Genomic DNA, 11,002 nt, shown 5'->3' on the forward strand with positions numbered 1-11,002 from the left:
TCCAAAGTGATTCTACAATGTTTGAGTCATTGGATAATTAGCAGAGTTGATTATTCTTGCATTATGCCCTGGTAGCTTTGTAAAGTTGAGGAAGTTCTGCAGTTATGATATATTGTAAATCCTCAGAGAAAGTCATATTTATCTGATATTGATATTGGTCTCCCTTTAATTTAAAAACTGAAATAAAAAAAGCAACAACTGCACACTGCCCTATAGGCTTTACTTCATCTTGGTTCTTATGGTCACTCTATTACAAAAGGTACACATAATAATTCTGTCCCATCAAATGATTAATCTGAAGCTCAGTGTGGCACCTCCAGTCCAGAATCTGTCACCCTCTTGTTACGCCCCGGAGGTTTTTGATTTAATATTCCGGCTCCCAGGTGAGCTCCACTCCAGTCTCCTGCTGCCTGTCTGCAGAGATGGATGGAGCGAGTGTGAAAGTTAACAGTGGGGTACATGGCCTTGAGCTTTGCTGTCTAATTAGGGCTCTAATGTAACTACAATACTCTGGAGGAGATGTTGTCTCACCCACCAAAATCTCTTTAAAAGCCTCCCCGGGGCAAAGGCTCAGGTTTCATTCACCAGCTGAGATGTATCAGATCCATACTGAGCATGTCTGCGTCTTTGGCCTGTATGTAGGGCTGCAGCTGAGTTTTATTTTCATTATCATTCTTTTTTGGGACCTTAACACATTAGTCATTTGGTGTATATGTCAATAAACAGACAAATTGCCTCTTGTGATGTTCGGAACCCCAATTTATACACATACATATACAGAAAAAAGCTGTAAATATTCACAAATGAGACTTGTGTTTTCCTTAAAATGATTATTAAAATTGTTTTTGGGGTTTCTGTCAACTAATTATCCGATTGTTTCTTGTCTACAGCTTTGTTAAAACCGCTTCCTCACTTTAACCAAACAACCTTAAGACCCCATCCATCAGCGCAAATCAATTTCTCAACCCCCTTCTTTGCCAAAGGAGATGTGACGATTTTGTTACAATGTCTCACAATAAACACCAATTTCTACAATTAATGCTGTTTTTAGTACAAGTAGATTAATACACCATCTAATGTACAATTTGACAACTTGACCAAACGCTTAAGACATGGAGCAAACACTAAGGATTGGGACTTTAGTAATTCCACGTACTGTAGCTGAATGAATCCAAGTTGTTGCTGCTTCTTAATCTCTGCAGCCTCCAATATGTGGCGATGAAACAGAAGACAGACCATAATATAAAATGCTGTCAATATTTTCCCGATACATCATGTGATTTCCCCATTTCTACACAGCTGGTGAGGGATAGCATCATCAGCTTGATATAATATTAGAAAGCGCTCTTCGGGGAGATAAGTCTTGAGAGATAAGGTGTCTGGTTGAAGGTCATCCGTGCCCTCTTGAGTGAACATAAGAGCCTTTTGTGGTTGGGTTAAATGCACCTGACAGGCTGTAGGAGCACAATCACCCATTTTAATTGTCATGTAATGGTTTCTTGTAGAGCCAAACTGTCTGCAACACTTCAGTGGTTGGAAATCAGAGCCAGGCCACACAACCGCAGCTGTGGTTAACTGGTTCTTTGCTAAAAGACGAAAGATGGTGATAGATAATGCGCTGGATTCATCCACGGCATTATTTTAGTAAAATCCCTTCATGCTTGTGAATGAATATTTCCAGTAAATTCAATTAAAATCTATTGTGTTAAAACGAGCTGGAAAGAAAACAACGCTAATTGTTTTAATGGATCCGACAAATAGGTCACTAAATTACTTTCCCCTGTAAAATAGCTTACCAATACAGACGAGGAAGCCTTAACAGTTCTAATGTGCTCTCAAGGAACTCAATTTTCCAATTTAGTGGAAGCCAAAGAGGACAGGAAAGAAGGTAATTCGCTGTAGCCTCACAATAAACCCCGGGCCACTCCGTCTGCTGTGATTATGTTCCAAAATGAACGCCATTTCATATTAAGCTGCAGTCATAATCCGACGTCAAAGACCCGAGTCATTATCGACAATCATGGGAATTAGTTACCTCATTTAACCAAACGAACTAATCATTTCCAGGATACCGCAGAAGCAGATAGAGCCATTAGAAAAAAATTGTAGCTCTTAAATAGAATAATTGACATCTCTATCTTCTCTGTACTTTGGCCCAAGGGCTTCTGAAATCACATTAGTTGCCACTGAAAATGTGAACAGAGAAAGAAAAGAAAAAAAAACGCCACAGAAGACATCTGCTGTACAGCTCAGCATCTTCATCCACGCTGCACTGAAAGTCTGCACTAACAGGGTGTGAGACACAAATGTGATAAACTTTCAGCAGCGGATCAGATCGGCGATAAGGACAAAAAGTTATAAGTCAACAAAAATTGCTATCATCTCCCCATCTTCAAACTTTCACAATGCAAGTATTTGATTTCTTTAACCCTATTTAGTTTACGAACCCGAGCTGTTAAAAAGCATAAAAGGGGCAGAACGACTTATCCTGACTTTTGACATTTCGGCTGATCCTCTGAATGAGTGTGTACGCAATGACAAATAGGTTTAAAGACTTTCAAATTTGACTATAATTACCAATTTTACTATTACTAACTACCAAATGTAATTTTCTGAAGTAGGTGTCATTACAGAGCATGAATAGATATTATCCGATCTCGATGACAGTACTTTGGTTGACTTCCTCCTTTACCACCTGATGATTCCAGCGCCTAAACGTGCTTTAACAAATAAGAGAAAGCTGAAAATGTTCTTTTTTAATCTCTTCAGAGCACCGCAGAGTCCCTATGAGGGTCAACCAGTTTGGTGTTTTCCTGCCCAGTTTTCCGAAGTAATTTAGCTGGATCTAGTTTAGGCCGTAGACCTGCGATGTCTATCAGCGCGGGTCAGTGTCCAGGGGCCAAGTGGAGCCTCCTCAGCGAGACTCATCATCACTGGATCATCGCTTTCCCTCAACACATCATCAAGGGGGGAACAACCTCTTTTGGCCCCGTCGCATTCCTGACATGTCACATGATCTTTTAAAAGGCGAGTGCGTGTGTGTGAAACGTCAACGTAAGAAGAACTGAGTCCGAGCGGCAGCGGGTTAAAAATGGAGATTGTTTTATTTCACACATGCCAAATCTATATAGTGTCAAAGATGTATCCAGTTAACAGCTTCACTATTATGATACAAAGCAACACCAACACATCTCGAAACAATAAAATAACTATTAACCACTGAGTCGTATAATTTATGTTTGCCGACACCTCAACAAATCAAAGCAAACTGTCAAAAAGGGAACACGTATAAATCAGATTCAACAAAGGGAGCGTTACTGATCATCAGAACAGACAGGAAAGGGAATTTTAAAAAGGAAAAATAGGAAGGAAAACAGTTACTTTTTGTACTGGAATGGAAGAAAGGGGGGAGAGGAAACAAAAGAGGGTCAATGGTACACTGGATGCCAGCAGATAGTCCAATGGTGACAAAAGGGGGCTCGAACCATTCCGAAGTGGACCTAGGTTGACCTGGAAAGCAAAAAAAAAAAAGATGGAAAAGAGAGTTCGCGATCAATGAACCTATGAAACGGGAGGAACGTAAAATCTCTCATTCGCGGTGTTATTTCTGTCTGAGGTCAAATACAAATCGAGCAAAACCGCCCGCCCCCGGTGACAACGATCGATACGGTGAGGTCATGCGGACTTGCGTGGGACGAATTAGCCTTAACTGACCATTTGAGGTAACACAGAACAGAGGAAAGGTTGCTTAAAGGTTCAACTACATTGGGCTAAACTGTATAAGTAGGTGCAGAAATGTGTGTAATAGTAAAAATAGTACAACAGAGATTTACATATGCTTTACAACCTAATGACCCTATTTAATGTGCATACAGTAAATGAATGAAGATGGCTGTTGTACCAGATTGCATTACATTATACATCTGGGTTTCTTTCCCTTCTGGTTGTTGAGTGTGTATTTATCACACACACCAGCATAGATACAGAAACTGATGGGGGGGGGGAAGATTCTCTCAACTCTGTCTATCTGTCAACCGTCGGATATTGGAAAAAGTGGACGGAGGGAGATACGGATCAGCATATGCCTCAGAAGCCTCTTTACAATTACAGCCGCTCGCCACGTGTGCTGAGCGGCAAAACTGTTCGCGGCGAGGGCGAACGCGCCGTTGCGGAAGACTCACTTTGGCTTGGTCTCGGCGTCTGTGACTTGGCGGATAAAGATGGCGTCCTCCGGGTGGCTGACGTCGCCTTTCTCGTGCATGTAGGAGGAGGCGATGGCGAGCATGCTGCCGTCGTTGCTGAAGGCCAGCGAGGCAATGCTGGTGGGGTAGCGGTGGAACTGGCACAGGCGTTTCTTGTTGAAGGGGTCCCAGATGTTCACGAAGCCGTCCGAGCCGCCTGGTTGAAAGAGAGAGGCTCATGGTTAGCGTCAAAACGGTTCAGAGCTAATAGCATTATTAGAAACTACTTGCTTATGAGAAGACAGACGCAGGGAGCAGCGTATATTCTTAGAAAGCTGGATTAAATAATTAACCACAGGCCGGTCGTACCTGTGGCGAAGGTGTTGTGAACGCTGTGAAACGAGATGGCGTTGACGGGGTAGACGTGCTCGATCCCTTCCTCCTTCAGCCTGTGGCACTTGAAGGCGTACTTCTTCTTCTGAACCTCCTGGCTCGGGTCCAGGTACTCCACGGCGACACGGCCCTCGATTGAACTCAAGACGTAGCCCTGGAGCCAAGACACGGGATACGACGTTACAAAACCGCCGTCTTCGCATTAGGCAAAGGAATTTGTACAGTTGACATGATACTCTGAGGTGCAAATGAGCTGTCTGGGTCTTGAACTGCGTGCGTGCTCACACAAGGTTAACGTAAAGGTCGGGTGTTCATTCAGGCGGGCGTACCTGTTTGTTGGGGAAGGCCCTGATGCAGCGCGTCTGGTACTTGAGACTGGACTCTCTTCTTTGCTGTACGTAGCCCATGTTCCTCAAATCCCAGACCAGGACTCTTCTTCCAGCCGTGCCGACGATCAGACGGTCCCCAGCCACAGAGAGGGTGTACACCTTTCACAAAGAGGACCAGAATGAATCCAGGAGACCAACACACACATTCCAAACATGTTGTTGTGGCCGACATATTAACTGAAACCATTGTTATGATCGAGTCTTGCACATGTTGACTCATCGCTCTACCTTTTCGGGCTGAGTGAAGGTTCCCGCGTTACAAGGCGTCCGTGGGTCCCACAGCCGGACTGATCTGTCCCAACTGCCCGTTACCATGACATTGACCTCTGGGCAGTATTCCACACAACGAATGGGGGCATCATGTGTTCCAACTATTGTATCTGTTGAAAGGTTGAAAGAAATATTAATCACAAATCCATTAATTTATTTCAACCCTTATAGGTTGAATGCTTGCATGAAACGTTATTATATACACTGCTTATATTAGTACTTCTAGTTCTGGCAGACATACCTTGGTCTGTATTCAAGTCGTGAGTCTTTAACTGTGCGTCCAAGCCTCCGCTCCATGAATGTGTGGGATCCTGAAAGTAGTAGTAGTAGTCATCATATTTATCCACCTGTACCACACTCTTCTGTTACAAAGCACGAAGAAGAAAGACACTAAATGAACATTGTCTTACATAGAAAGCACAATCGAGAACTGGGGCCGTGTGCTGGTACTTCATCCGCATGGTGTTTGCCCCGACATCGAACAGGCGGACCGTGGTGTCCCAAGAGGAGACCAGCAGGAACTGGGCCGTGCTGGGGCTGAACTTGACAGCAGAGATGCCATCCTCTGGGCCCTGGTTCAGCTTGTACTCATTTGACCCGGTCATCTGAAGGAAAGCAACACACACAACATTGTTGCACTGTTATCGCACTAAAATACAAATTTGCCATTGAGCTTTTGGACATGTTGCCTAGTGACGCTGTTTGCTGTGTGATGTAGGCTCCTCAGACAGAGAACAGTGGATTTTACTTTATTAATTTTGTGTTTAAGCATATCAATGTTTGTTCCTACTCCATAAATAAGCAACCAATCATAAATAGCCATATAAGCATTCTCTAAAACGTCTAAAACTATTCCCTGTTAGATGTTTTCCCATTCAAAGTGGCTCACATGCATTCTGTTTACGTTTCCTCACAGTAGGAATGAATGACTATAGTATCATACAATTCAATGCTCTATCAGTAATACTTAAAAACACACTGTGGTGGATTCCCCTGTTTTAAAAACTCATATTTGCATGCGATTGCGTTGTATATCTTGGAGAACTTAGTCTTTCTGATGGATCTGTGTCGTCCCTGAGTAACAACAGATTCTTGATCGCGAATTTAGCGAAACCAACACCTCGGGATTAAGTTGCTTACTTAGAAATGAAAGGAGAAACATTAATGTTAATAGGAATAGTAGATAGCAACATGTATCTGTACTTTTACGTTCGCATTTGTTATTATTTTGGAAAGATAACACGGCAAGGTGTGTGAATCCAGGAATTAGACCAAGCCTGTTTCGACTTCCACTAGTATAGCATGTAGCGGTAAAGCTAATCCCGCGGCTAAAAGCCATTCCGTCCCGTTTCACCAAACTTACCCCGTCAGATTTTTGTCGTATGGACGCTTCCGTTTCGCCTGTTTAATGGGATTTCTTATTATCCTTTTGATTTATTGGATATTCGCTTCGGTAAATGCTAGCAAGATAGCTAGTTGCGTGCGGCTACTCTTCTTTCAACGCTGCCAAAGGGTCTAGAAGCTCCTGATTGGTTGACAGCGCCATTCAAATTCCCGCCTACATTTTGATTGGCTAATGTTTAGCTCAAGGGGAAGCTTCCGTTGCGCTGGAGTGAATCACGTGACACGGTCGCTTTCCCTAGCTCCTCCCTCGCTTTCTCTCTCTCACAGGGTAAGTTTATTTCTAATTTAAACGTTTCATCTTATATCTTTACGAGCAACTGACAATACGAGTAAAGAGCAATCAAAGAGTAATAAATAATGTAAAATAATTACGTTGCATTACAGAATTACACTACGTCGCTACCTTTCTTTGCTACGTTAAAGGCTGCAGTGCAAACCTCAGTACAGAGTCCATTGTAGAACATCATAATGTCACACAGCAAACAACAAACTGTCTAACTCTATAACACAGAAGTAAAGTAGGTTTTGTGAATTACTGTAAGAATATAATATCACCTATCACTAACATTACGGTGACTGGACAGGTGCACCTGTAATGAGGCGTAGAAGAAGAAATTAGACCGGCGTCAACTCTAAACATCCACTGAATGATGCAATGTACTTTATTTTGTAGGAATTCTGAATGGAGTTACCGCAAATTGTAGCACTTTATAGCATTTTTGAGTCTATTTTCTGTGGTTGGGTGAATAGCTTGCAGATACAACAGCATAAAGTCTATCTAGTATTCCACTAAAAAGGCCCCTTTGTCCAATGCCAAAGCCTAAAACTTGACCGGATGCAGTCAATATACAATCGTGGGTTTGATTAGTGAAGACGAGCCATTGCTATTGCATTTTTATGACACCTATATATCTCTTAATTAATATGGATATGTAATTTTTGTCTATTTAAGAAAATCCATATATATTTCTTTGTAGGCACAGGACACGTGATCTAGTATTGTATTAGACCAAAATAGTGTTAATTTCAATCGGTTAAAATAACACTCGTTTTGTATCCACAACATCCGGTATTCACGTTTAATAACTGCATAGTAAAAGGCTGCAGACCCTTAATGTCCTATACTTTTGAAAATAGATCCAAAGATGCCCATGACAAAATTCTGACGCGATACAGACTTGTGCGTTAAATAAATCACATTCAAGGTGGAATTCTTTTTTGGAACAAAATGTTTACTGAATTTAAGACCATTTTCATTATATACAGAATTTCCATAACAATAACAGAAGAAAATCCCCTTACACAAACAGAAACTGTTATTTGGCTCTTTCATGGCTTTAAAGTCACTGGCAAAACATGACGTCATAAAAGGAATTACACCTGTCACCTGCAGGTTTTGGTGGGGGGGATCATGATTGTCCACAGTTTTACAAAGAGAAAATTATTATGGTTTTCTGTAAAAGTGAACGATGATTGACAGCCTGGTATAGTCTAACGTGAAGCCAAACGGTATTGCACAATATTGGAAAATATCAAAATATTAAATTCCACGTTTTAGGTACAAACACTGACACAAATCTCTGTAAAATACATAGAATCAACCCTGTTTTTTCTCCATTAAATTATACATTACAAAATGCATTCATAATATTCACCCCTTGTCGACCATTTCACAATTTCGCACATAATAATAGTATTAGTAATAATTTTCAATTGTTGCATTGCAGCACCCATGGCACGACACAATGACTCTGTGTACTGCTTATGGGCACTTCAGCAGGGTGAATAATAATAATAATAATAATAATAATAATAATAATAATAATAATAATAATAATAATAATAAATCAGGTCAAGCTAAAAAATATACACCATTTAAAATTTTAACTGCAACTGCAAAACTATATATACATCCCGGGTTGAGGCAGTCCGTCTTAAACGGGCCTGAGCAGCGGGACCGGGTGTGAATAGTACATGTGGTGCGGGAAGGACAGTAGGGACTGGCCGCCCGGTGAGTTTCCAGCGGGGCCCCCTTGCGTGTCCGCGGTTCCGTTTTCGTGGTAAAGTATCGGCACCCTCACAATCCTCTGCGCCGCGGCGTGGCTCAGGTTGGCCGCCTCCAGCTCCGCGGCCAGCTGCCTTTTCCACTTATTCCTCCGGTTCTGGAACCAGATCTTCACCTGCGTCTCGGTCAGGTGCAGGGACGCGGCCAGGCCGGCGCGCTCCGAGCTGGACAGGTAGCGCTTGATGTCGAAGGTGGACTCCAGCTGAAAGACCTGACTCCTGGAAAACACCGTGCGGGTCTTCTTCTTTCGACAAGGCTTCTTATCGCATGAGTCCTCGTCCGATTTCCGCCTCCAGTCCTCCTCCTGGTCCTCTTTCTTTGGCTCTTCGGTATCACTTTCATCCAGCGCCATGTCGTCGTCTGCGCTCTCCTCTTTGGCATCTGGATCACATTTCTGGAGATCCGGGGAACGGCGATCTGGTGCCGGCGATGTTTCCCTCAAACTGGCCTTCTCGGACCCTGAAACGAATATTCAGATTTTCCTTTAAACAGCCTGTTTTCACTCAAAATGCAATTGTAACTTCAACAAGAATAAGAATTCCCCCAAATGTTTACATATTAACATTTGTATTCTTCCTCGTTACATAATTGGTAAGGGAAATAGCACAGAACTGAACAAACCCGAATTTGAATGATATACAACTTTAATAAAACGACATTATCTCTCTTCAATCTTAAATTAAATGATCTAAGAATTATACCTCCGGTCCTCAGATGCGTCCCAAGCGTGTATGGGTACCACCAGGTAGACGCTCTCTCCAGATACTGCGCGGATAGTCCAATTCTCTGGGTGGGCAGCTCGAACCGAGGGAAGGATAAGTCCCCGAGCCGGGAGAAGAAGCTCCCCTCAAACACTCCTTTGGACGAGGCCAGGAAGGTTCTGGGCTTTTGGGGTTTGTCGTCAATGTTCAGCAGGTTCTTGATGGAGAACGGCGAGTCCTTTGCGGGTTGGCGTGTCTCTTGCGCATCAGAGTCTGCCATTACCGATCACTGTCCGACGGAGAATCACCATGCAAAAACTTATCAATGAAAGAAGAAACACCAGGGGGGAAAAAACAGGACGATTGATGTTTCAGTTTTCACGCAGTAAAAATTGAAAGAGCGCAGAAAAAGAAGAAGGAAAAAGAAGAAGAGAAACCCCCCGGAAAGTCTCCCGATGCTGCGTTCAATGGTCTTTTGAGGGGCGATCGGAGGGATGATCACGATGCGTCAAACTTCGCCGGATTGTAATGATGATATAAAAAGTGCCATCCGAGTTAAAGCGCGCTCGGTCTCTGCTGCTTAGTGGGCAGGTACAAAAAAGCAAATGGGATTGGAGATGAAACCGGGGAGGGGGTGTGACGAGAATAGAAGCCCGAAAGAGGAAAAAAGGCCGCACAAGCGCTTTGGCTCCGGGCTCAGCGGTGCGCACCCACTTATCATCCAATTAGAATAAAGAGGAAAAACGTCTCAGGGTTTTTTTGGGGCGGGGGGCGTTCACGAGCCGCAATCACCTGTCAGTAAATTGACTAAGTGATCCAGGGATACTTATGATAATCACACACCCCACCACGCAACTTGGCACAAACATTACCGAATTACGCATCATTTTTACGCACGCGTATTAAGTCATTGACAGCACACACCACCCCATACACACACACACACACACACACACACACACACACACGAGGGGAGGGGACCATGTTGGCGTTCACAAATCATCACCACTATGATATAACATAAATTAACACATTTCCTCAATTACAGTTTGGTTGATGTGGATTAAAAGTGAATTAAGATACAGTACAAAAGCCTGCGAACACGCGCGCGGGCAAGCAGGTGATGTAATTCATAATGAGGCCACGAGGCTCGTGTCTGCCACATATTACGGTGACACTAATGTTTGCATATACAGGAGATCGTGCTCGTGTAAGGAGACATTCAAGTGTAATCAGATTAGGCGTTAATTAGCAGATAATAAAGACTTAATGGGACAGGAGGGTAGATTATATTTGAAAGCAAGTCAAGATGCTTTCCAGACGAGATTGAAGGAAGTGGAGGTAAAGACTGATTCTTCATCTGAGAGGGAGGAAGAGACATATGAGGGTTGATGGGTGGACATAGAACATAGAATGAGGGGCCGGTTTGAGTACAATTTCAAAAGATGTCAAATTATTTCTGGCTCTTTTCTGCGTTTAGACTACAAATGTTATTCAAAAACATTTAACACTCCTCAACGCTATTTTACTGCATGCGCGCTCACTTTATTATGGCCAGATACGTGGAAAGTCTGCACAGAACCGGACGATTCTCTTTGT

The 11,002-nt window shown here is 42.9% G+C and overlaps 2 protein-coding genes across 2 annotated transcripts; both read right to left on the reverse strand.

Moving 5' to 3' along the window:
* Positions 1-3,097: 3,097 nt before the first annotated feature.
* Positions 3,098-6,763, reverse strand: bub3 (BUB3 mitotic checkpoint protein). The gene is made up of 8 exons (XM_076143505.1): positions 6,597-6,763; positions 5,644-5,838; positions 5,475-5,544; positions 5,192-5,343; positions 4,904-5,062; positions 4,551-4,728; positions 4,182-4,398; positions 3,098-3,510 (listed from the first exon to the last, which is right to left on the reverse strand). The coding sequence occupies exons 2-8, from the start codon at positions 5,836-5,838 to the stop codon at positions 3,501-3,503; spliced, it is 981 nt and encodes a 326-aa protein (XP_075999620.1). The 5' UTR covers positions 6,597-6,763; the 3' UTR covers positions 3,098-3,500.
* A 1,808-nt stretch (positions 6,764-8,571) lies between these two features.
* hmx3b (H6 family homeobox 3b) lies at positions 8,572-9,683 on the reverse strand. Its single transcript, XM_076143647.1, has 2 exons — positions 9,404-9,683; positions 8,572-9,161 (listed from the first exon to the last, which is right to left on the reverse strand). Exons 1-2 carry the CDS (start codon positions 9,681-9,683, stop codon positions 8,572-8,574), a joined length of 870 nt encoding a protein of 289 aa, XP_075999762.1.
* Positions 9,684-11,002: the final 1,319 nt, after the last annotated feature.

This window comes from Genypterus blacodes, unplaced genomic scaffold, assembly GCF_046128005.1.
Source record: "Genypterus blacodes isolate CSIRO-AG114 ecotype Tasmania unplaced genomic scaffold, CSIRO-AGI_Gbla_v1 ptg000026l_1, whole genome shotgun sequence".
Lineage (NCBI taxonomy): Eukaryota > Metazoa > Chordata > Actinopteri > Ophidiiformes > Ophidiidae > Genypterus > Genypterus blacodes.